The sequence below is a fragment of the Bos mutus genome, chromosome X, assembly GCF_027580195.1.
Source record: "Bos mutus isolate GX-2022 chromosome X, NWIPB_WYAK_1.1, whole genome shotgun sequence".
Taxonomy (NCBI): Eukaryota; Metazoa; Chordata; class Mammalia; order Artiodactyla; family Bovidae; genus Bos; species Bos mutus.
This window is the reverse complement of record NC_091646.1, coordinates 85,760,118-85,787,780: the sequence shown is the minus strand read 5'-3', so window position 1 is coordinate 85,787,780 and position 27,663 is coordinate 85,760,118. Positions and strand designations below refer to the sequence as shown.

At 39.0% G+C, this 27,663-nt stretch overlaps 1 protein-coding gene across 8 annotated transcripts in view; it reads left to right on the top strand.

Annotated features, from left to right (window-relative positions):
* ZNF674 (zinc finger protein 674) overlaps positions 1-19,942 on the top strand; it is a 34,406-nt gene extending 14,464 nt beyond the window's left edge. For 3 of the 8 annotated variants that reach the window (XM_070365428.1, XM_070365430.1, XM_070365429.1), the window contains one exon: positions 16,793-19,942. In XM_070365428.1, coding sequence (XP_070221529.1) covers positions 16,793-18,285 — 1,493 coding nt within the window. In that variant the 3' untranslated portion in view covers positions 18,286-19,942. The remainder of the gene's footprint in view (positions 1-16,792) is intronic. The other 5 variants (XM_070365426.1, XM_070365427.1, XM_070365425.1 and 2 more) reach the window with 3 other exon arrangements.
* Positions 19,943-27,663: the final 7,721 nt, after the last annotated feature.

Genomic DNA, 27,663 nt, shown 5'->3' with positions numbered 1-27,663 from the left:
GGGGCTATAGTAGACATACTCCATTGTGCCCAGAAATGGAAACCTTAGTTTCATTCATTCTTGCTTTTATCTTTATTATTTCTATCCTCCTGGTAGTTTGAATTTAATTTTCTCTTTTCCTAGTTTCATAAGGTAGAAGCTTAGATAATTCATTTGATAGCTTCCCTGTCTAATATAAGTATTGTGAATGCTATGACTGCCTCTAAGAACTGATTTAGCTGTTTCAGCCTCTCTGTATTATACCACAATGTACAAGAAACATACAAGAAACTGCATGTATTTAAAATGTATAATTTGATAAGTTTTGACATGTAAACACCCAAGAATCTATCACCAGAATCAAGATAGTGAAGTCATAGAATGAGCTGGGAAGTATTCCCTTCCCTCTTTAGTTCTTTTGGAGAATTTATATGAAATTGGTATTATTTCTTCCTTAAATGTTTGATAGAATTCCCCAGTGAAGTCATTTGTGCCTGGAGTTTTCTTTATAGGAAGGCATTAAACTACAGTGTCAATTTCTTTAATAGATACTGGATTATTCAGATTATTTCTTCATGAACAAACTTTGCTAACTTGTGTCTTTAAAGGAGTTTGTCCATTTCACCTAAGTTGGCAAATTGATTGGCATAAAGTTGTGCATAGTTATTTCCTTATTATGCTTTTAATTTCTGAGGGTCTGTGGTAGTCGCATTTTAGTTTTAAAATAGTAGTCGTGTGTAGAAGTGAAAACTATGAACTTCATTTAAAGGGAAATCTCTCCCCCCAGCGAAGCTTTTAGTACCAAAGGAAGCATGCTCAGCTTTTTCTTTCTTTACTCTACTCTCCCCACCCCTGGCCCCTGCCACTTGCCAAATCACCAACTGGGCCATCTCTGGCTCCTTGGGTGAAGCAAGTGAAGAAGGAGGGAGTTAGGACAAAAATAGTTTGCCCTAACTGATAAAGATATAATCTGATATTGACACCCTCTGCATGTGGCAGATTCTAGAGACTGATTTCTTTCTGTCCCTGGTATGTTTTGGGCTTCCCAAGTGGCACCAGTGGTAAAGAACCCACCTGCCAATGCAGGAGACATAAGAGACACAGGTTCAATCCCTGGGTCGGGAAGATCCCCTGGAGGAGGAAATGGCACCCCCGTGGCAGGCCCCTCCAGTATTCTTGCCTGGAGAATCCCCATGGGCAGAGGATACTGGTGGGCTTCAGTCCATAGGGTCACAAAGAGTTGGACATGAATGAGCACACACAAACTGGTATGTTTATGGTTTCTTTGGAGATGCCCCAGCTAGGGCCCTTGATTGCTGGAAAGAGGCGGTGCCTCTTTTCCAGCAAGTTATTTAATATATCTCCTTCTTGTCCTCAAACAACAGCACCATCGTAGACATCCAGTCTCTTTTTTCTAAGGTCACCTTGATGCTAGGAGAAAGCCCCCTCTCGAAAGTAACCCAACCCTGTTTCTATCCAGAGGGTCCACATCTGGCTTGTGGAATGTATGTCTGTGTGATGGGGCCTTGATCTCTTCATCATCTCCCCCGACCACCCAATGCAACCTTTTTTCTGTGGCCACAGACTGCCACAACCTGCCTGTCACCTGTAGAATTTTCTAGCCACAAACCAGGTGCCTAGTCCCATGTGTCTCCCAGACTCTAGTGGACATATATCAAGCAGGTTGTCTCCTTGAAGTTATCCTTACTAGATTAGGGCTGGGGCAAAAGTACTCCTCCTGCCCCTATTGTGTGAGAGAAAATGCCACCGCTTTCCAACAGCTCTGTCTGAAGACGGTTTCTTCCTCAGCTTCTTAAACCTTAATACTACTTAATACTACTTAATACCTACTTTTATTTTTTTTAACTCGTACTTGTAAGGTGTCTTACTGCAGAGGGACTCCAAGTGGTTTAGACCTACTCCTTTAAGTCCTGCAAAGGTCTCGACTGCAAAAGCACTTGGTAGTATTTTATTACCAGCCTTTGAAATTAGTAGGTTTTTTTTTTTTTTAATATTTTATTTTCTTGTAGTGAGAACTCTTAAGATTCACTCTCTTAGCAACTTCCAAATACACAATACAGTATTATTAGCTACACTTGGGCTTCCCATGTGGCTCAGTGGTAAAGAATCTGCCTTCCAGTGCAGGAGACGCAAGAGATGTTTGATCCCTGGGTTCGGAAGATCCCCAGAGGAAGAAATGACAACTTGCTCCAGTTTTCTTGCCTGGAAAATTCCATAAACAGGAGGAGCCTGGCAGCTAGAATCCGTGTGATCGCAAAGACTTGGACATGACTGAGCGACCAAGCATACACACACAGCTATAGTCACCATGCTGTTACTACTTCTGCAGTGTTTATTTAGAAAGCCCCAGGCTGGAATCAAACTAAGAAAAAATGTCACTGCTGTTTCCCAATTTACAGAGGAGCTGCCTCCTCACCCCTCCCCCCATGTTAGTATTACCTTAATCCATGTGTACAGATCATTGTTGAATCTTGAGATGTGGGCAAGAGAAGTGGAAAAATAAAGGGCTCTACCAATGGTTTTTTCAAAGCAAATGGCCTGCAAAGAGCTGTACTGATATCATGTTAAGCCAGTTCCTTCAGAGCATGGATTGCAACTGGGTGGCAGATGTAGCTTCTGAAATATGTGAAACTTCGGGTTTTGAACAGGAAGCATCAGTGTAAAAATGCAAAGCTCTGTAACTTTATGCAGCCAAACTGATGATACAGACAGTGCATGATTTAGACCAGTGCTGCCCAAGAGAACTTTCTACAATGATAGCACTGTTCTCTCTATATAGAACTGTAGTACAGGCACACTCCTTGGGCTTCGCAGGTGGCGCTAGTGGTAAAGAACCCTTCTGCCAATTCAGGAGACGTAAGAGATGCGGGTTTGATTCCTGGGTCAGGAAGATTCCCTGGAGGAGGGCATGGCAACCCACTCTAATATTCTTGCCTGGAGAATCCTGTGGACAGAGGAGCCTGGTGGGCCATGACTAACAAAAGAGTCAGACACAACTGGAGCAACTTAGCATGCATGCATACAGGGGCACACTCTACATTACATTTTGGTAATCTGTTAAGTACGAATTGGTATCTTACTGTAATTTTTGTTTCCCTGATTACAAGTCAAGGTATTTATCATTTCATATTTGGTGTGGACTGGATTTCCTCTTCTGTGGCTTACTTGTTTATATCCTTTATTTGTGTTTTTGTTGGGGGTATTTGTCTTTTTCAGATTTATACAGATTCTTTATATAGTCCCGATTCTGATTTTGTGTATAGTCAATATCTTTTTAAAAATTTTTTATTGGAGAGTATAGTTGATTTACAATGTTGTGTTAGTTTCAGAGGCATAGCAAACTGAATCAGTTACACATACACATATGTCCACTCTTTTTAGTTAGTATTCTTTCTTCATCTTGGTTATTGTTGGTGTTTTTTGAGTAGAAGTTTTCTTTGTAATGTAATTTCTTTGTAATTGATTGATTTTTTAGTTTGTACTTTTTGTGTAATTTCATGTAACTTTTCTCTGACTGAGCTCATAAAAATGTAATTTTCTTCCCCAAATTTCATATTTTGCATTTTACTTTCTTAAAATCTGCCTCAGTCAGTTCAGTCACTCAGTCATGTCTGACTCTTTGCGACCCCATGAACTGCAGCATGCCAGGCTTCCCTGTCCATCACCAACTCCCGGAGTTTACTCAAACTCATGTCCATTGAGTCAGTGATGCTATTCAATCTTCTCATCCTTTGTCATCCCCTTCTCCTCCTGCCTTCAATCTTTCCCAGCATCAGGGTCTTTTCCAGTGAGTCAGTTCTGTGCACCAGGTGGCCAAAGTACTGGAATTTCAGCTTCAGCATCAGTCCTTTCAATGAATATTCAGGACTGATTTCCTTTAGGATGGACTGGTTTAATCTCCTTGCAGTCCAAGGGACTTTCAAGAGTCTTCTCCAACACCAGAGTTCAAAAGCATCGATTCTTTGGCACTCAGATTTCTTTATAGTCCAACTTTCACATCCATACACGACTACTGGAAAAACCATAGCTTTGATTAGATGGACCTTTGTTGGCAAAGTAATGTCTGTGCTTTTTAATATGCTGTCTAGGTTGGTCATAGCTTTTCTTCCAAGGAGCGAGCATCTTTTAATTTCATGGCTGCAGTCACCATCTGCAGTGATTTTGGAGCCCCGCAAAATAAAGTCTCTCACTGTTTCTGTTGTTTCCCCATCTATTTGTCATGAAGTGATGGGACCAGATACTATGATCTTAGTTTTCTGAATGTTGAGCTTTAAGCCAACTTTTTCAGTCTCCTCTTTCACTTTCATCAAGAGGCTCTTTAGTTCTTCTTTGCTTTCTGCCATATATATAGGCATATATAAAATTTGCCTAGACTTTACATAATTCATGAAGAAGGGAACTATTAGTTGTCCTTTTTTCCCCATGTGCACATCCACTTGTACCATGCCACATACTAAACCCTTTCAATGGTGGTGTGGGATACCCCTTCAACTAGAGGTCAAGTTCCATATCTGTGTGGGGCTTTTCCAAGGCTCTCTATTTTATTCCATTAGTCTGTTTGTCCCTTTGCCATTTGCATGTTTTTCTAACTTTATAATGAATATGTAAAGCACTTTAAAGTGCCTAAGTGAATGCTATATACATGTCAACTGTTATTCTTACTGTTCTTGATGTTGTTAATAGCTGGTAGGATGATTCTCCTTATCTCTTTGGACTCTTTGGTCTTCAAATAGGAATCTAAGGATTAGTTTGTCAAGTTCCATGGAAAACTATTGGAGATTTCAATTGTAGTTGACCTGTGTTTGGAGATGAGTTGGAAGTATGTTGGGGTTTGATATCTTTACTCTATTGAATTTTACCATCAGTGAACTCTTATTCAACCTGTCCTTTCTGCCATTTAGTAATATTTTGAACTTGTCGTCAGGACATGTTTGCACATCTTTTGTTACACTTATTCTTTGATACCTCCTAGCTATTATTGCAATTGTGATGAGGATTTTTTTTTTCATAGTATGGTTCCTAATTGGTTAATACTAATGTATGACAATGCATTGGTATTTATACATTCAATTTGTGTACAGAAACCTGTCTGAATGCTTTTATTAATACTAATAGCTTTTAGATTCTCTTGGGTCTTCTATGTAAACAATTATCTTCTTAAAAGCAATTTTGGATTTCCAATTATCACTTCAGTTCAGTCGCTCAGTTGTGTCTGACTCCTTGTGACCCCATGGACTGCAGCACACTAGGCTCCCTGTCCATCACCAGCTCCTGGAGCTTGCCCAAACTCATGTTTGGGTATCATCGAGTCAGTGATACCATCTGACCATCTCATCTTCTGTCATCCCCTTCTCCTCCTGCCTTCAATCTTTCCCAGCGTCAGGGTCTTTTCCAATTATACATTTTCTTTTTCATTTCCCATTCTATTAGTCAGGGCCTGTAATACAGTGTCTAATAGATATAATGATAGTGAATTCCTTATTTGTTTCTGATTCTAATGCAGATATTGGTGAGGACAATGATAGAAATGTAATGATAGTCAATGTGTAAGCATGTGCTGTGTCCCACAAATGCAGTACTCTGTCTGCTTTATATACGTTATAGAGTTTAATCCTCCAAATGATCTTGTAAAGGAAACTGGTTATTATTTTATAGATGAGAAACTGAGGCACAGAGAGAATGTGATTTCTAAAACGTTCATCATTAAGTATATTTGCTGTGGTTTTTTGAAAAAATACCTTTCATCAAAAGCGTTTATGTCCCTGGTTTACTAAGACATTTAAAAAAAAATCATGAATGTGTGGTATTTTCTTGAATGCTTATTTTCTGCATCTATTGAGAAGATACTTTTTTCTCTTTTAATCTATTATTGTGGTAGATTATATTAACATTTTTTCAATGTTGTACTGTTCTTGCATTCCTGTGCTAAACTCTTAATTAGTTTTAAAGCATTTTAATTGATTGAATTCCGTTTAGTCATGTTTAAGAGTTTTCCATTAGTGTTCAGAGTGAGACAGATCTTAGATTTTCTTTTCGTGTACTGTTCTCTTATTCTGGTATCCAAGGTTATCCTCACTGCATAAAAAAGACTGTGTACTTTTCGCTTTTTTTCTAGTTTCTGAAATTATATTGACTGAACTATACCTGTTCTTAAGAGTTTGATAGCAGTCATCTACAACAGCATCTGGATAGGAAGCCTTTTTTAGGGGAAGACTTTCAAGTACAGAGTAAAATTTATAGTTTTTTAAAAGCAATTCCTGATTTATTCATGTTTTCTCTATCTTCTATCAGTTCTGGTAATTTTTTAAGATAATCATGTTTCGTCTGAGACTTCAGATTACTGACCTAGGGCAGTATTCTCTTTTGATTAAAAAAGCTTTAATTTTTATCAAATTAAATCATGTCCATGGTTTAAAGAATAAAATAAATGTGATAAAACTATAATGAATGTCAAGGGCATAATAGTGTACTTGGTCTTAGCTAACAAGCTGAGAAACAGGGCATGACAAATATAAAATTCAGGATAGTGATTATCTGAGAAGAAAGAGAATGAAATGAGCACATGAAGAACTTCAAAGGTAAAAATAATTTTTTTAATGAGTGGTGGATATGCAGATAATTTTTGATATCTCTGTTCTTTATAATCTACGTATTTCTTATAAAAATTATTTAAAACTTTATGCTATGGAAGATGAAGATTTAGCTCACTTCATTGTTTTTGCCATTCATACACACACACACACACAAAGACTTCTTTTTTGAATATCAAGTTTTTTTCTTTTTTTTGAAGTATAGTTGATTTATAATACTGTGTTAATTTCAGGTATACAACACAGTGATTGGATATTTTTATAGGTTATATTCCATTTAAAGTTATTCTAAAATATTGGCTGTATTCCCTGTGTCTAGTTTTTATTTTATACCTAGTAATTTTTATCTTTTTAAAAATATTTTTTGGCTGAGCCAAGTCTTAGTTGCAGCATTCGGGATCTTTAGTTGTGGCATGTAAACTCTTAGTTGTGGCATGTGGGACCTAGTTCCCTGATCAGGGATCAAACTCAGGCCACCTGCATTGGAAGCACATAGTCTTAGCCACTGGACCACTAGGGGAGTCCCAGTTTTTATCTCTTAATCCCCTTCTCCTGTTTTGCCCCTCCCATTTCCCTCTCCCAGTTGGTAACAGCTAAATTGTTCTCAGTATCTGTAAGTCTGTTTCTCTTTTGTTACATTTATTTGTTTTATTTTTTAGATTCCACATACAAGTGAAAACATACAGTATTTGTCTTTCTCTGACTTATTTCACTAAGCAAGACTCAATGGACATTAGTTTGAGCAAACTTCAGGAAATAGTGAAGAACAGGGAAGCTTGGCGTACTGCAGTCCATAGGGTTGCAAAGAGTCAGACATGACTTAGCAACTGAACAAATATACCCTCCAGGTCTATCCATGTTCTTACAGATGGCAGAATCGCATTCCTTTTTATGGTTAAGTAATATTCCATTGCATGTATGTGTTTGTGTATGTGTGTGTCTTCGTTATCCATACATCTGTTGATGAACACTTAGGTTGCTTCCATATCTTGGCTTTTGTAAATAACGCTGTTTTGAACATTGTGTCTTTTCAAATCAGTGTTTTCGTTTTCTTTTCAAATATGTGTCTTTTCAAATTAGTGTTTTCATTTTCTTCGGCTGTATAACTAGGAGTAAAATTACTGGATCATACGGTAGTTTTTGTTTTTAACTTCCTGAGGGACTTCATAGTGTTTTCCATAGTGACTGCACTAGTTTGCATTCCCACCAACAGTGTGGGAGGGTTCCCTTTTCTCCACATCTCTGCCAACATTGGTTGTGGTCTTTTTCATAGTAGCCATACTGACAGGTGTGAGGTGATAGCTCACTGTGATTTTGATTTGCATTTCCCTGATGGTTAGTGATGTTGAACCTCTTTTCATGTGCCTGGTGGCCATCTGTATATTTTCCTTGCAACACAAAGACTTCTTGTTTGCCCATGTTCCCAGTATGATTATACCATAAATTTGCTTTCCATCAATACTATTGTTTACATAATGACTATATGAACAAAATGACTATATGAACACTATAGATAGCCATGTAGTGACCTATGATTAATTTACCTTTTCTGTAAAACTTTTAGTTTCCTCTGGTTAATAATTGCTTTGTTTCTTTCATTTGCTTCTTTCTCTGAGTACTTCTCGCTAGTTCAGCTTAAACACTTCATGACCCATGATCCAGAGTGATTTTAAATGTTTCCAGAGCTAAAAGTGCTCCAGCAATGTCATATGCCTGAGTTTGTCTGGGGCTCTCTGACCACTCCCTTCTGGGTGGATTATCTTCATTCCTGTTTTGTGCAGCCACCATCCTAACATTTCTCTTCACCATCATTCTGGGAATTCCCTCCACTTTCTCATTGTTGGGAGTCCTCATTTGCTTTAATGCCATGCCTTCCTCTACATTTCACTGGAGCACATTCTTCAAGTGCTTTCCTAAGAAAGAATGTAGGTCCATGGGAGATAAATTTTTTTTTTTTTTAGATTTTTGAATATCTGAAAGCGTTTGTTGAAATCTCACCCAAGATGGGGAGTTGAGCTTGGAGTAGAGTTCTAGGATGGACATTTCTTTCCCTTAGACTTATGAAGGCATTGTTCCATTGTCTTCTGACTGAAATTTTCCTTTTGAGAACTCTGAAGCTTCTAAGACTTTTTCCCCCTTTATTTCCTGCTTTCTGACATTTCTTCATGTGTCCTAATAGGGTTCATTTCCACCCATATTGCTGGGCACTTGGTAGGAGACAAATCCCTACAGCGATAGTTGCCCCTTTCTCATGCAAATCCAAGATGCTGCAGGGCTAGACAGCTGCAGTTCAAGTCCACGTGGCAAGTAAGACTTTTTAGAAAGCCCTTTTCGCTTTGTGGGAGATTCTCAGTTGACCCACTAAATAAAAATAGGCACATCCAGGTGTCTAGACACCCAGGAGAAAATCAGGTATTCAGTGCCCCAGGTAGGCTAAAATCATCAAAATAGGGAACATTCCACAATCTGCATTCCCAAACATCAGCCAGGAGCCAAGTGTGCCACGTTAACACCTTGCTGGACATTACTTTTACTGGTGCTCTCTATTTTTTCATGGGGATTGTAGTTACTATATACTGTTTGGAACCGAGTTCCAAGTTAGATCAAGGTAGTAACAAAACTCTGGAGATGGGGCTTCCAGTGGAGCTCCCTTCAGCTGCTGTGAGGATGCCAGTTTTCATTCCTTCTGGACCACAGAGTTGAGGAGCCAGGGGTCTAGGGTGGAGGTGGGGGTGGGGAGAAGTAACACCAAGTAAAAACCACATACTTGGCTGTTCTCAGTGAGGTTCACTGGTGGTTCTTGAATAAATGCTTTTTAACGTGGTGTATGACTTTGGTTAATTTCCAAAGTCCTGAAATGATAGATTTTGATAATTTTGCCAATATTTTCATTGCTTTTAACGGGAAGACAATTTACTAAGGTCCTCACTCCACTGTTCCAGAAGCCCTGCTTTAAGGCATTTCTCTTGAAACTGCACAGAAGTATAGAAAGTCATAGTCATAAGAAATACTGTCATAGTTACCTTCCAATAATAGCAAATGCTAAGATTTTGTCATTTGGTGGTAATGTTTTTTTGTTTATAAAAGAAATAGAGGTTTACAAATAAAGGTGAAGCGTCCCTTTTCCCCTCCTGAGTCCTCTTGCCTTCATTTCCTCCATAGGCAAATGGTATCATGAATTTGGTGAGTATCCTTCTAACCCATGTTTTTATACTTTTACTACATAAATTTGCACTGGTAATCAATATAGCATTCTTTTTGTAAATTTACCAGATTAGTGCCCTAGAAACCATAGGAGGTCTTTGTACAACTTACTTTCTGTATTCAGTATTCACCTTTGAGTTTACCTGTGTTAGATTTAATTCATTCATTTTAACTCCTGTATAGCATTCCAACACCTCAGTATCGGAGTCTACCAATCTAAGCCTCTATTGGTGGGCATTTAGTTGTTTCTAATACCTTGTTGCCATTCTTGTACGTGTACATATTTGCAGAATTTCTCTGTGGTGTAACTAAGTATAATACATAGTAGAATATATACATTTTCAACATTATTAGGTGTCTAACCTTTTTTCTCTCATAAATAGAATCAATTTGTCATGTATATTTAAGTGTTTTGCATCTATGTAACTGAAATTGCTTTATAATATTTTCATATTCTGTCCTTATTTGCTTTTGGCATCCAGGTCATTCTGTTTTGTATAACATCAGATCAGATCAGATCAGATTAGTTGCTCAGTCTTCTCCAACACCACAGTATAACATAACTGTTGTTTTACCAATTTTCTTTGGTTATTAAGTGCCAGGTGTATCTGTCTATGATTTTAACATTTCCCATTTTGTTGTAATTGTCTTTTAAAAACACATAGCTGATTTTTAAAAGCACAATTTAATATGGTTGGCCTATACTTAATGGGGTTAATATTTATTTATTGTTCTATTACTGTATTTGTATTTCTTCTTTTAGAGGAAACTGTATTTTCTAAAGATCCTGCTTTTCCTTTACCTTTTTTCATGCCTTTGCTGGGTTTTCTTTACCCTCCCCCCATACCTTTTTTCCCCTTTACTCATTTTCCTCCTGAATAATTCAAGTACAAAGCATATTCTTAGCAAGCTTTGTGTGTGGCAAATTCTCTGTTTTCTTGTCCAAAAGCATCTTTATTTTGTCATCTTCCATTGCAATAATTTAGCTGGGGATAGAGATATCTAAGGTTGTCTAAGGTGACAGCTTGTCTCAGGACTTTGAAAATATTCTTTTGGCTTCTTTTTAGCTGATGAAATCTGTTGTTGACCTAATTGTTTCTTTATAGGTGGTTTTTAAAATTTCTCCATGGTAGCTTTCAATACTTACTTTCTTAAAGTCTTACAGTTACACAGAACTATGTCTCAGTACTGTGTCTCACCACACTCAGGACTCTGGACATTCAAGGTTAGGATATAGGGGATATATGTATACCTATGGATGATTCATGTTGAGGTTTGACAGAAAACAACAAAATTCTGTAAAGCAATTATCCTTCAATTAAAAAATAAATAAATTTTAAAAAAGGGTAAGACACATGACAGAAATCTCTCATTCATTATCTCTTCAAATGCTGCCTAGACTGGGGGTCCCTCAAGACCACTGCCACTTTCAGAGATTCTTGAGAGGGACTCCCAGGCCTTGGCATCTAGCTGTATATACAGCTAAGATTATTACAGCAATGTAGTAAGGATATACAGGCCTCCCCAGTGGCTCAGCAGGTTACGAATCTGCTTGTAATATAGGAGACACAGGAGATACAAGTTCAGTCCCTGGGTCTGGCAGATCCCCGGAGGAGGAAATGGCAACCCACTCCAGTATTCTTGCCTGGAAAATTCCATGGACAGAGGAGCCTAGCAGACTGTCGTCCATAGGGTCTCAAAGGGGCAGACACGACTTAGCGACTGGGGATATAAGGATATACAACTAGAGCATAAGGGGAGAAGACAGGAGCAGAGTCTGGAGGACTCCATGTAGAGTTCCTTATGTTCTCTCCCTCCCATGTAGGGTCACACAGCACATACTTCTCCCAGCATTGAAAAGGCAGCAACATTTGTGTGTTTGCGCACAGAGAAGCCCATTAGAGAGACTCAGCATCTATACATACACCCCGCACTTAGCAACATTCCAGACTCCCAGAAGGAAAGCAGATCACCTTGTTTGTACAAGCAGCCTTATCAGTTAGCGAATGGTGGGGACATTCCTGAACTCTAAATTCCCAGATGGTAGCCAAGGGCCAGCCTTGCAAGCTGGCCTTTCTAAGTATAGCAGTCTCAGTGTTGCTCTAGTAACCCATCTCTTGGCATATTGCCTCTCCCTTTTTCTCTAGTCCTCCATTTGGATTAGCTGTTAAACCTATTCTGGAACTTATCATTTCTATATTTCTCTTACCATATTTCCATTGTTAGCTCTTCATGCTACATTCTGGGTGATCTCAAGGTCTGTCACCTAATCTGTTAAATCTGTCTTTATCTATGACTAGATAGAAAGTAGGCAGAGTTTTTCCCTTATTTCTTTAAACAGTTGAAATATATTTATCTTGAAGTCCACATGGTTTTACTAGCTATAGTTCTAGAAATGGGAGTATCTTTAAATATATATGCTGCTTCTCTTTCATAGTAGGTCATTTCCTTGTGAGGTTGTTAATTTTTTACTGTTAACTCTTCAGTGATAATTAGTATACCATAGACATCCTATGAGCCCTAAGCTATAAAAATACAAAAATATATCTTTTGGAAGATGTGCCACCACTGGGAACCTACTAATACAGGACCAATTTTTAGTCTAATTTTTTAGCTTAGGGGGCTCTCTACTACACTTAGAATCATTTGGATTGAGTTACAGAACTAGGCTTTTGATTTTTTTATCTTATTAATGTATAATTGACTTACAATGTTGTGTACACTCTGCTATACAGAAAAGTGACTCAGTTACACATACATATATTCTTTTTCATATTTTTTTCCATTATGGTTTATCACAGAATATTGAATATAGTTCCCTGTGCTATAGAGTAGGACCTTATTCATTCATTCTATACATACTAGTTTGCATCTACTAATCCTAAACTCCCAATCCAACTCGCCTCCATCCCCCCTCCCCCTTGGCAACCACAAGTCTGTTCTCTATGTCTGTGAGTCTGTTTCAGTTTCATATATAGGTTCATTTGTATCATATTTTTGGAGAAGGCAATGGCAACCCACTCCAGTACTCTTGCCTGGAAAATCCCATGGATGGAGGAACCTGGTAGGCTGCAGTCCATGGGGTCTCGAAGAGTTGGACACAACTGAGCGACTTCACTTTCACTTTTCACTTTCATGCATTGGAGAAGGAAATGGCAAGCCACTCCGGTGTTCTTGCCTGGAGAATCCCAGGGACAGGGGAGTCTGGTGGGCTGCTGTCTGTGGGGTCGCACAGAGTGAGACACGACTAAAGCGACTTAGCAGCAGCAGTATCATATTTTAGATTCTACATATAAGTTATTTCATATGGTATTTGTCTTTCTCTGACTTCACTTAGTATGTTAATCTCTAGGTCCATCCATGTTCCTTCAATGGCATGATGTCATTCTTTTTATGGCTGAATAATATTCCACTTTGGATATATATCTTTTTTACCCATTCATCTGTCAGTGGACATTTAGGTTGTTTCCATGTCTTGGCTATTATAAATAGTGCTGCTATGAACATAGGGTGTATGTATCTCTTCGAATTAGTGGTTATGTCCAGATATATGCCCAGGAGTAGGATTGTTGGATCATATGGCAACTCTTTTTTTAGTTTTTAGAAGAACCTCCGTACTATTTTCCAGTGGCTGCACCAATTCACATTGCCACCAACAGTATAGGAGGGTTCCCTTTGCTCCACACCCTCTCCAGTATTTATTTGTAGACCTTTTAATGATGGACATTCTGACCTGTATAAGGTGGTACTTTATTGTAGTTTTCATTTGCATTTTTCTGATAATTAGCGATGTTGAGCATTTTTTTCATCTACCTATTGGCCATTTGCATGTCTTCTTTGCAGAAATGTCTATGTCTTGTGCCCATTTTTTTTTCAGGAAAATTTTTTTTTATTGCCATATAATTGCTTTACAATGTTGTGTTAGTTTCTGCTGTATAACAGAGTGAATCAGCCATAGGTATACATATATCCCCTTCCTCTTGAGTGTTCCTCCTCCCCGTCCCATTCCATTCTTCTAGGTCAAAACAGAGCACCAAGCTGAGCTTCCTGTGTTATACAGCAGCTTCCCACTAGATATCTGTTTCACACATGCTAGTATATGTATGCCAGTGCTATTCTCTCAATTTTTCCCACCCTCTCCTTTGCCCCTTTGTCCAGAAGTCCATTCTCTACATCCACACCTCTTTTTCTGCCCTGCAGATAGGTTCACCAGTATCATTTTTCTAGATTCCAGATGTATGCATTACTGTATGATATTTTTCTGACTTACTTCACTCTGTATAACAGACTCCAAGTCCGTCCACATCTTTATAAACGACCCAAATTCATTCTTTATAGCTAATTAATAGTCCATTGTATATATGTACCATATCTTTATCCCTTTATCTGTTGATGGACATTTAGGTTGCTTCCATGTCCTGGCTATTGTAAATAGTGCTGCATTGAACATGGGGTGCATGTATCTTTTTTGATTTGTAAATTGGAACTCTAAAAATGTATTTGTGCATGTGTGCTCAGTCATATCCAATTCTTTGTGATCCCATGGACTATAGCCCATCAGGCTCCTCTGTCCATTTTTCCCAGGCAAGAATACTGGAGTAGGGTGTCATATCTTTCTCCAGGGGATCTTCCCAACCCAATGATCAAACGTGTTTCTGGCATCCCCTGCACTTGCAGGTGGGTTCTTTACCACTGTGCCACCTGGGGAGCCCCCAAAATGAAGTGTGTTAGTTGCTCAGTTGTGTCTGACTCTATGTGATCCCATGGACTGTAGCCCACCAGGCTCCTCTGTCCATGGGGATTCTCCAGGCAAGAATACTGGAGTGGCTAGCCATTCCCTTCTCCAGGGGATCTTCCTGACACAGGGATCGAACCCAGTCTCCTTCATTGCAGGAGGTCTCTTTACCATCTGAACCACCAGGGAAGTCCCCATCCCCCACAAAATTATTTGTCCATTTATTTATTTATGGCTGCCCTGTGTCTTTGTTGCTGTATGCAGGCCTTCTCTAGTTGCAGCGAGCAGGAGCTACTCTAGTTGCAGTGCAGTGGCTTCTCTTATCATGGAGCTCAGGCTCTAAGCCCATGGACTTCAGTTGTTGCAGCATACAACTTCAGTAGTGAAGGCACACGGGCCCTGGAGTGTTTGGGCTTCAGTAGTTGTGGTGCACAGGCTTAGTTGCTCCACAGCATGTGGGATCTTCCCAGACCAGGGATTGAACCCATGTCCCCTGCTTTGGCAGGTGAATTCTTAACCACTGGACCATCAGGGATATCCAGAATACACTTTCTTCTTACCTGAGAACAGTTTTTCAAACACTCAGTTACCATTTTTTCTGTCTATCCTTTTTTCAGCAAGGCAGAAAGGATCCTTAGAAACAACACCTCCTTGCATCCCAGGGCCCTCCCTTGACGCAGTACTCACCAAGGACAACCTGAACCACAAGATGACCAGCATTATGACCCTTAGGCCCATTTTTTGATTAGGTTGTTTTCTTGTTATTGAGTTGTATGAGCTGTTTGTATATTTTGAAATATACAAATTTTGGAAATATACAAATATAGTTTGTATATTTAAGCCCTTGTTGGTCTCATCATTTGTAAATATTTTTTCACAGTCCATAAGTTGTCTTTTCATGTTGTTTATGGTTTTGTTTGCTATGCAAAAGCTGGTGGCTGAAATGGTAAAGAATCAGCCTGCAATGTGGGAGACCTGGGTTCAATCCCTGGATTAGGAAGATCCCCTGGCAGAGGGCATGGCAACACACTCCAGTATTCTTCCCTGGAGAATCCCCATGGACAGAGGAGCCTGGTGGGCTACAGTCCATGGGGTCACAAAGAGTTGGATACGACTGAGTGACTAAACACACATGATTTCATTTGCTATGTAAAAGCTTATAAGTTTGATTAGGTTCCATTTGTTTATTTCTGCTTTTATATCTATTGCCTTGGTAAACTGACCTAAGAAAACATGGGTATGATTAATGTCAGAGAATGTTTTGCCTATGTTCTTTTCTAGGAGTTTTATGGTATCCTGTCTTATATTTAAGTCTTTGAGCCATTTTGAGTTTATTTTTGTGCATGGTCTGAGAGTGTGTTCTAACTTCATTGATTTACATGTCATAGGTAATTTGATAGGTATTACATTAAATCTGTAAATTCCTTTGGGTAGTATGACCATTTAAACATATTAATTTTTCCAATCAAAGAGGATGGGAGTTTTTTCCTTCAGACCATCTTCAGTTTCCTTTATCAATGTTTTAGGTTCTCAGCGTATTAAGTCTTTCACCTCTTTGGTCAAGTTTATTCCTAAGTATTTTATTTTTTGATGTGATTTTAAAAGGGATTTTTTTTTTTTTTTTACTTTTCTGATATTTCACTGTTAGTATAAAGAAACATAACCAGTTTCTCTGTGTTAATCTTGTATCCTGCTACTATGCTGAATTTATCAGTTCTAGTAGTTTTTGTGTGGAGTCTTCAGGGTTTTCTATATATAGTATCATATCAGACTTTTAATTTTTTATATATAATAGCATTCTTCCCAGTTTCTTTGACCAGTGGGGAGTCTTTCTAGTTCGTGTTTAATAAGCATGGATACCCTTTGTGGTTCCTACTTTAAGTGAAAATCACATTCCAGTTTCCTGAACATTTGTGCCCTGTGGTCTGGATTCCCCAGTAAATCCTCAAGCTTCAGTTTTTGTTCACCCCATCACTTTAAATTCTCATTTCACTTTTGATGTCTAAAATTTATATTTTCTTGGTCTTGAGCTTGACTGTGAATTAAATTATTTTTGTTAAATATAGGCCAGCATTTCTTTGTATTTACAGTTGAGGGAAGTGGTGGAGTATAGGGAGGGTGGTAGAATATAGGGAGGGTTCATTCACATCAGCTCAGGTCCCTTAATAGGAGTTCACAGCAGGGCATTTATGAATGAATTTTGTCCCATAACATTATCATAGAAATACTTACAAGTTTGATGAATCATTGCATTTTTCCCTAGAATTCTGGAAAGTTAATGACCAGACAGATAACCACAAGGAAAGCCAAGACAAACTTCTATGGCAAGCTGCATCCATAAATAAGGAAACACTGAAGGATAAAAGTGGCCAAGAATTCAGAACATATGGAGAAATCATTTATCCAAGCACAGGCTTTGTTTCTATAGGACAAAGACTCACTAAATATTATTCATGGGGAAAGTGTTCAAAACATAATTTCAATTTTCTTAGTCAAAGTAGAAGCTGTGTAAGAAAGAAAGGTGATGAATGTAAGGCATATTGGAAATTATGCTTCCATTCTAATCTTGATAAAGCTCAATCTGGAGAGAAATTCTTTGAGCCTAATGAACATGGAAAAGCCCTCCACTGTAAGCAAGCTCTTAATAAAAGTCCAAGAATTCAAAATGGGGAGAAACTCTATCAATGTTCTGAATGTGGAAAAGTGTTTATCCAGAAAGCAAACCTTGTTGTACATCAGAGAACTCACACTGGAGAGAAACCTTATGAATGCTGTGACTGTGCAAAAACTTTCAGCCAGAAGTCAACCCTAATTGCACACCAGAGAACTCATACAGGGGAAAAGCCATATGAATGCAGTGAATGTGGGAAAACATTTATCCAGAAGTCAACTCTGATGAAACATCAGCGAACTCATACAGGAGAGAAACCATTTGTATGTGGTGAATGTGCAAAAGCTTTTAAGAGTTCATATCACCTTATTAGACATGAAAAAACACACATTAGACAAGCATTTTATGAAGCTATCAAATGTGATAAGTCCAGCCTTATATATCAAAGGACTCATATGGGTGAGAAATCTGAGTGCAATAAACATGGGAAAGGCTTTGATGAGACACCCACACCCATTAAACATCAGCTAACTCATACAAAAGAGACACTTTATGAGTGTAGTAAATGTGGAAAAGGCTTCAGGGGAAAGTCACATCTTTCTGTTCATCAGAGAGTTCATACACGAGAAAAATCCTATGAATGTAGCATATGTGGGAAGACTTTCAGTGGAAAATCACATCTCTCTGTCCATCATAGAACTCACACAGGAGAGAAACCTTATGAATGCAGAAGATGTGGGAAAGCATTTGGTGAGAAGTCAACCCTTATTGTACATCAAAGAACTCATACAGGAGAAAAACCCTATAAATGCAATGAATGTGGGAAAGCTTTCAGTGAAAAGTCACCACTGATTAAACATCAGAGAATTCATACAGGAGAGAGACCCTATGAGTGTAGTGAATGTAGGAAAACGTTCAGTAGGAAGTCAACTCTCATTAAACATCAGAGAATTCATACAGGAGAAAAACCTTATGAATGCAGTGAATGTGGGAAAGCTTTCAGTGTGAAATCAACTCTCATTGTACATCACAGAACGCATACAGGAGAGAAACCTTATGAATGCAGAGAATGTGATAAAGCCTTCAGTGGGAAGTCAACTCTCATTAAACATCAGAAAAGTCACACAGGAGATAAAACCTATTAATATACTTACTAATAACCTATAATATGATATAATAACATATTATAACCTATTAATATATTAATATAGAGATAATTTCACTAGTTATACCTCATTATATATCAGTTCATCCTGGGAGTAACCTTATAAATATCAAGAATGTAAAAAACTTCATATACTATTTAATGTTCATTTAACTTAAGAAAGCAGAAAAGCACAATTCCAGAAGCATCTGATAAATGTGACCAATTTTTCATCCAGAATTCTTACACGAGTGGAGAATTATATATCAGAGAATTCAGAAGTGACAAAACTGTGAATATATTGATATAGAAAAAAATTTACAAAGAATTTAAATGTCATTGACTATCAGAGTATGCTGAAAAGAAACTAAGAATTTAAAGTCTAGAAAACTGTTAGAAGTTATGAGAGAAATATGTTCCATATTCTATACCACACATTTTGTGGGAAAGGTCTAGAGGTTCCAAACAAGCACTCAGTAATTAAGACATGTTCACTGTGGAGTAAGTATGACATTTTTGAAAGAAAAATATAAAGTATAAAATTACTAATCCTAGCTATGGCAAACTACGTTCACTTCTTAAACAAATAGGAAAATTCCTCCCTTAAGTGATATAAAGGGGGATGAGTCATCATGATCCCTGAAACAAGCACTCAAACAGGAGATCTTACACATGTTCATCAACACTTTGAGTGTAAAATACAAAGCCCTTTCAGAAAAGGCATATAGTAAGCTTTAACACACCTCACTTAGGAACATAGCTTACAACTTAATATTTAAGGGTGACCATTTTATGGTTACATTTTATGCCTCATTTTATTAGTCAATAAAAATTTTTAATTTTCAGATTATCTTCCTTAACACAATATTATTTGAAATAGGAAAAAAATTGACTATCCAGTAGTCAATTGATTCAAAATTGACATATCAATAAGATAGAATAGTATGCACTAATTAAAAGTGTTCTTGCTGCTGCTGCTAAGTCACTTCAGTCGTGTCTGACTCTGTGAGACCCCATAGATGGCAGCCAACCAGGCTCCTCCCTTCCTGGGATTCTCCAGGCAAAAATACTGGAGTGGGTTGCCATTTCCTTCTCCAAAAGTGTTCTTATGTTTGAGGATTTAAGGAAATGTTCATGATAATTGGCTAAGTGAAAAAAATTTTTAAATGTACCACATGATTTACATTGTAAAAATGCATTGAGAATGGATATGCAGCATTATATCAGTGATTCTGGGTGGCAGAAAAATAGTTGTATACTGAGTAAAATTATATGCACATATATGTATACAAATATATTTTATATTGGTATGTGTTTTAGATTGTATAGGTGGACACAGAACAAAATGCTTAGAAGGAAATATACCAAATTATTAAGCAGATTATCCAGATTATTACTTGGGTGTTAGGACTGTTGATTTTTTAATTTTTAAATGTAGTCTCCAGAAACTACCAGTAAAATAAAGTGTTTAAAGTAATCTTGGGCATGCTTGATTCTGTCTTTCCATCCATACTTTAATGTATGACATCATTGTTTTCTTAAAATAACCCCATTTTCATGTATGTGTATATATTCCTTATTCCATTTTCATGTGGTTATCTGAGGGTATGGTTTTGAGTATATGTTTTGCATCTTGACAGTGAATATCCTGCAATTTTAATATCTGTGTGATTTTTTGGATAAAAATGTGTCTCCATAGTTATTTACTCTGTGACCACCAAACCTCATTACATAAATTATCAGCTAACAAACTTTACAGGTGAGGTAGTAAATTGGTCAAAGGTACAAGTAATGAGACAAAACTGACTTCTGACACCAAATAGAAATCTCTTCAATTGTGATACTTGTGAATGTTCCTATTCCCTCTTTGCTCCTTGTCCTGTTGTCAGCAGTTTTGTCAGGCACATCCTAGGTGACTCCAGTGATTTATGCCGTATATAATCCTCTCTGCTTAAGTGTAGGCAGAACTGAGACTTGCTTTCAGCCAATAGTTTATGGCAGAGGTATAGGATGCCACTCCCATGACTATGTTATGTTATACAACACTTCATCTTAGGAGACCAGAGAGAAAATTTCCTTGCTGGCCTGATAAAGTAAGCAGCCATGTTGAAGAAATACATGTGACAAGGAATTGCAGCTGGTTTCTAGGCCCTGAAGGCACCCTGAGCTAAGACAGTGGGACTTGGGTGGCAAGCTCATGCAGGCAAGAAAAGTAGCAATAGACAGCTACTTTTTTCCCACAAGGAGCTCACTGATTGGTAAATGGCATAGGACAAATTCAGAGATGTATAGCAGCCAAGAACCTTATGTGCTAAAGAGATCAGCTTGGAGATCAGACCCCACTAGTGATTATGGGCCCAGGTAATTATCAGAGTTTCAGTTGGAACTTCTGAAGAACTTAGGAGGAAATTCATAAGAAAATATAAGTTAATCCCAATAATTATTTACTTTTTTGCTTAGTTTTTTATTTTCCTGGAGTTTCTAACAATGCTTTTAAAAATTTTCTTGTTTATTTTTCCAGGGTCATAAAACATACAATCCTATCAATGGAATTCTCCTCTCTGGTATTAGAATTCAGGATAGTTAATAACTTTGAGGGGGAGGACTTAGAAAGGGCAAGGGGAAGATCCTCAATTAGGGTCAATAGCAGGCTAGAAATTTTTTTTCTCTGAAGAATATCTGTCCGCAGAAGATGGCACGCTATGCTCCAAAACCCTCACAGGCTGTACTGTGACTCACAGGGACCTTCCAAAATTTCCATACTCCGTGTCCATCTGCCACAAACACTTCATATGCTAGGTCATTTGGTAATCCACACCTATTTCAAAGTCTATTCTTGCTCTAGGCCACACTGAAAATTGGCAGTTTTGTGGGTTATTCAGTAAATGGAGCAGAGCAGCAGGATAGAAGGAGGTTTATTGTGCCTAGTGCTCCTCATGAGTTATGGGACCCTGCTATCTCAAAAGTAGTATAATTCTCTGACACATATTTCATGACCTTACTCAAAAATCTAAGGGGCTTGTTTCTCACTCTGCATCTTTTCCCGCCACTGACACCTTCAGCCCCTTAGGGCAGCCAGACCATATGGTGCAAGCAACAAGACTGTTGGCACTAGAGCCTGGGCCAACTACAGAACCTTTCCTGCCCTAGGCCCCAGTCAAAGCTGGCAGCCTTTTGTGTCACCTGGAATATGGGCCAAACAAGTATTTCTAGGTGTAAAATGTGTCACCTCTGATCCCAAAGAGGACCTCAAGGTGCTATATTTCTCTCTTGTGAAGTTAAACTTGGTGTGGTTGAGCTTGTGGTAGTTTAAACTTATTCTCTGGGATCCAGCTGGTTTCTTCAGGGGCCAGAAAGATGAAATAAATAGAACTGTGGTAAGGACCACCACCCCTTAACCCCTGACCTGACATGGGCTTACCTGGACAGCTCCATAGTGGGCTTTCTCCAGCTGCCATCCCGGCCTCCTCTTCTCCTTGTCCCAACCTGAAGATCCCATGTGGCTGGGCCACAAGGTATCCTATTAAGGGAAATGACAGAGGACTTGGTTATGAACACCTGTAGCATTCTGGAACCGAGGCCCATCCCTGCAGGGCGGGGATGGTCTGGCTTTGGTGACTGCCCTGTGAGCCTAGCCAGTGGGCCCTCAGTGCAGACCATCTACAGAGAAGGCGAGAGCATGACCATCCTGGGCAGGGGGCAAATGCCATTAGGAATTCCTGACCAGGAGCCTGAGGCCTGACTCATTCAGGGCCCAGACGCCCCTGAGCTGCAGTAGCCCAGAGAGGGAGACACGAGGGGATGTGTACCAGTCACCCTGTGGAGGGTTTCTCACCAACAGAGACCAGGTGGCTGTAGTTCTCCAGCATGACATCCCTGTGGAGGTTCTTCTGAGCAGCATCCAGCTGCTGCCACTCCTCCTGGGTGAAGTCCACAAACACATCCCTGAAGGTCAATGTTTCCTACAACAACACATCCTTAGCCCAGTGATTAGCTTGCAGATGGAGATAGTACATCAAATCAAGTGCCCACTCTGTGCCTATCCTATGTTCTTCATATGTAGAAAGATTTCAGCCCTCCCCACCACCCAGGAGAACCCTGACAGATGAGGACAGGAGGGTTCATAGAGTGCAAGGTCACCTGCCCCGGGTCACACAGGTAGGAACTAGGAATCAAAATCCATGCAGTCTGGTTTCTGCACACACACTTTTAGACACTGCATTGCCTTTCTCTATGTAATTGTTATACTGTTCATCATCCACAATTTGACATAGTGTAGTATATAGGGTGCTTATGTAACTAAAATTATTTAAACTATGGGAAAAGAGATGAAGTGTTAGAAATATCTCACCCTGGAAGTTCATTCTTCCAACACATATTTATTGACTAGAGACCAAGCTGATAAGTTCTGAGGATTTAAAGATTAATAAAAAACAAACACCTCCTGAGTTGAAGGAGTTACATACATTCTAGTAGAGGGAGAAAAACACCACTTATAAACTTACACATGAAAGGGCAGGAGGAAAGGAAGAAGGCAATGGCAGATGTAGGGCAGGGAATCCAAAAGAGGAAGAACTCAGTTCTGTTTGGGACCGACAGAGAAGGCTTTGGAAGGGATGTAGATCTAGAACAGTTCAAAACATAGCCACTCAATCATGACCAACAGCACTGATTATCAGATCAATCACGAGTCAAAGAACAGGACAGTATCTGGCCTGGTCAGCAAATTTAGGTAATAAAGAAAAGGTCTCTATTTGATCTTATCACCACCAAACAAGGATTTACTTCTCTAACTGCCTGGAGAGCAATAACCCACCCATTTCCATTCTGGATCCCATCCTGTCCCACTCACCCTCGGTGGCCTTAAATTCAAGAAGACATGTTGCAGCCACAAGGCTCCCGTGGGCCATGTGTGGCACCAGTTTACTCAGCTTTGCAGAGGGAGACAGGAAACAGTGGGCCAAAAGGTAGTGACAGGCCTGTGTTGCCAGCAGGAGGACTTTGTACAATCCAGTAGCTCAACCTGCCCCTGCCACTCCCCTCCGCCATGTACTAGTTGAGGTGCCCAGGAACCACACTGTCAAACACAGCCAGTATCTGGCCTAGAAGCCAAAAGCTGCTCCATACACCAGTATCTCTTGTAACAGACCCCCAGGCACACGTTTTGCCAAAAGTTTTACTTTCATTTTAGGTTCAAAGGATTCATTAGCAGAAGAAACCACTCGTTACTCACACAACAATTTGAATATTTAATACAGGATTATCTGACTTATTTTCAATATACAGTCATTAAAAGAAAAGAAATAAAAGCAACAGAGAGAAGTAACAGCATATACATCACCAAATTGGGCCAACACCTACATCCAGAATTTAACAGCACTGGGATGTCCCAAGTAACAGCAATCTGGAGTCCCAATTGGGAGAAGGTCCTGGGCAATGCCTCCACCCCACTGGTGAGATCAAATTGCAGCTTTGGGGGTTCCTCCTTATAATCCCAGGCTGCAAATTGATACCATCATCAGTTTGTGAACAAAAATGCAGCTCTGGTTTTTCTTTAAACTTTGACAGTGCTGTTTATTCCATCTTCTGAGTCACCAGATTTTCCAGACCCTAGAGGCTGGCCAGGCCTCTAAGAGCTCAAGAAAATTCCAAGACCCATTCCCTCTCTTATCTGAAGAGCTGCTTGATAGCTGGTAACAATCTGCATGCTCATGGGCAGGCACGTAACCCAGGGAGTGTCCAGGCAGGTCAGAAGCAGGTCAGAGGCCTGCTCCCCTGCCTCTGAAGCCTGAACAAGACTACCTCCATTTTAATTTCTCTAACAGCATATTTTCCAGGGTCCTGGTGAAGGACATGCTCAGTTATGAGAGTTACCCTGGACCTAGGAAAACCCAAATCAATGGCTTCCTACCAGCTATTTTTAGTTATTCGCAGGCCTCCCAGTCCAGGTGCAGTTTGTTTACCAATAAAGAATCATACTGATCCTAAGTAACAATGCCTGGTAATACAGCTGTTATTCCACAATTATTGGATTTACAGAGACACAAAGCTAAAGCCAGGTTATCTCAGATTTCTGTGATGAGGAGAGAGAGTTTTATTCATACTACACTCAGTGTTATGCTTTAATAATGACAATGAAGGAATTTAAAAACTACTAATAGATCCTACACATACAGGGTCAGAATTTAGTTCAGAACGAAAGCATCTCAAATTGCTGCAGAAAAGAGGTTATTAGCAAAATCTGGCTACGTATTTATGCAGGAAAAAAGCATACCATAAAACTGCATTAGCTACCCCACTCCAAATTACAAAATAAATTGCAGATGAAATTAGAGATTTAAATGTGTACAGGATAACCATAAAATTACTAGTTAAAAGTTTTTATAAATGCAAAATAGCGAAAGTCTTTCTAAACCATCCCCAAATTCAGAAGACATACAGTTAAAGACTGGCAAACTTGATTACCTAGACATTAGAAATATCTAAATTGAAGAAAATAACTTTTTAAATTCTCAAACATCAATATCAAAGTGGTAATGATATTTGTTTATTATATAACAATGATCTAATTTCCTTCATACACTAAAATTCTAACATCTTTAAGAACCACAACCTCCTCCAGTATAACTGGAGGAATGTGAAATAAATTTATAATAGTATACCATTTATCACCCTTCAGATTCTTTTTCTTATTTAGATATAATTGACATATAACACTGTGTAAAGTCTGGATTTCCCTGGTGGCTCAGTGGTAAAGAATCAGCCTGCAATGTGGGAGACTCAGGTTCGATCCCTGGGTTGGGAAGATCCCCTGGAGAAGGAAATGGCAACTCACTCCAGTATTCTTGCCTGGAGAATCCCATGGACAGAGAAGCCTAGTGGGTTGCAGTCCATAGGGTCGCAAAGAGTCGGACACTGAGGAACTGAGCACAACACATACAACATATTGACTTGATACATTTATATTTTGTAATATGATTACCACCGGTAGCATTAGCTAACACCTCTATCATGTCACACAATTATAATTTCTTTTTTTGTAGTGAGAACAATTAAAATGTAGTCTCTTGGCAACTTTGAAGTTTATAATACAGTATGGTTAACTATAATCATTATGCTGGGCATTAGATCTCCATTAATTATTTATACTGTTCAGCTTCTTAAACATTAAACAGGTAAATACCTAGTGCAATCAAGTGTGTAGAAAAATAACAAAGAAGTTATAAATGATTTAAAGCATTGGGTATGGGTGGAGAAACTGGTTAATATACATCAAAATGTATATTACAAATACTCTTTAATGCAGCAGTGCCATTTCTAGGATTTTACTCTTGAGTTTTTGATAAGTCAGTTAAGAAAAGACAACAGAATGGATAAAATGTTCATACCAACAGAAATAATTAGTTGACTAAAAATTTCATTTAGGTTTTTCTGTAAGATGGCATGGAAAAACCTGAATGAACTTTTTGGCCAAACCAATATAAGCAGCTGCTAAAGATACAAATAGATTATAAATCTCAATAGAGTTCAAATATATGCTAATTAAATAGTAAGAGACTCTTTTTTACCTATAAGGTTAGTAAGCATTCAAAAGATAGAGAAGAGCCACTGTTCATGAAGGTATAGGAACATGAGTACTCTTAGTGTGGCAGTAACTATTACATTTTTTTTTCTCATATTTTAACTAGGACTTTATCCTACTGACTTCCCTGGTGTCTCAGACAATAAACAATCTTGCCTGCAATGCAGGAGACCCAGGTTCGATCCCTGGGTCAGGAAGATCCCCTGGAGAAGGAAATGGCAACCCACTCCAGTATTTTTGCCTGGAGAATTCCATGGACAGAGGAGCCTGCCAGGCTACAGTCCATAAGGTCACAAAGAGTCAAACTCCACTGAGTGACTAACACTTTCTTTCTATCTTACTGGAATATTTATATGGCCACATGGATGTTAAAGGCAGCATTATTCATATTAGCTAAAAGAAAAGGGACATGACTCAATTTCCTATGTTCCTGAGAATTCAATAATGGTGGCATGACAGTCATATCACCAGGTGACGTCGCTTCTGATAAAAATGACCTTTGATAGTAAACAAGCTGCATCTGGACTTGGAGGATGACAGTGTTTAAACTGTTATGGCTACACTCTGAAATGGCCATTATAACAATTGGCTGACATGAAAAGATGTCTGATGTATTTTTGTTAAATGATAAAAAGCACTTTAGTCAGAGTGGAGAGTGGAGGGATAGTCAACATTTCTGCCAGAGGCAGGAGGCATGTTCATACTAAGGGATTGACTCAAATCCAAAAATAGCCCATGGCATAAGGGGGAAGAATAAGGTGTGTACACAAGTATGTCAGCATGGGGTAAAGTCCTGTGAAATTGTAACCGAGAAGGACCCTTTGGGGTCTTCCCAGGCAGATGTCCTCCACCTGCCTCTTGTTTGTAGAAAAACTAGTCTCCTAGGCCTTCCCTCAGTTCCAAAGAATAAATTTAATCAAAGAAATGAGAAAATGCAGAAACAAAGGAAAACAGTCAAACAAGACAAAAGAGTAATAGTTAAGTCATTAAACAAAGTCAAATACTTTTAGTTCCTTCTCAAGGACTATAGATAATACTTCTGAGCCATATCCTTTGAGCTGTTTTGCAGAGACGGAAACTCTCACCAGGTGGAAGGAGTTAACTGCATGTTGACTACAAGCACAGAGACCCCCAGATGGGTTGGAACCAGAAGGTCGATAATGTTAACTCCCACTTATCTTACCACAATTTAATCAGAAAAATGTTTACAAACTGATCATGGATCCTATAATCCCCCTCAGTCACCCTGTCTCAGTCACCCTGTTGTAAAAAAACCTTTTCCTAACAGTCACCAGGGAGGTCGGGTCTTTTAAGCACTAGCTGCCTGGACTCCTTGCTTGGTGCCCTGTAATAAATGCTGCATTTTCCTTCACCACAACCCAGTTTTAGTAGATTTGGCAACCAGATGCAATTTGGTTTGGTAACATGGTGGGGAGTGATCCTTCCTAGCTTGATCCTGCCCTCACAGGCACTACAGCAGGGCACCTGCCCTCATGGCAGTGTCTCTCCAAACACTTCTAACTTTCATCTCTCTCCTCTGATAGGGATTTAACTGCCCTTTGTAACCTGGTCCTTCATGGGTGGCTGGAAGTTGAGTCACCATGCCAGTGTTGCTCTCTCTCAGCTGGGAGAAGCGACAGCACATTGCAGGCCCAGCTCTTGTAGGATCTGCTGTTCTTTGAGCCTTCCTCTTCTGCCCTGGTGTCTGGGCATCTCCTGCAACTCCCCTCAGAGGAGCTTATTCCTAAGGAGGCAGAACCAAACACATTTCTGCAGAACCATCACTTCAGCACCCTA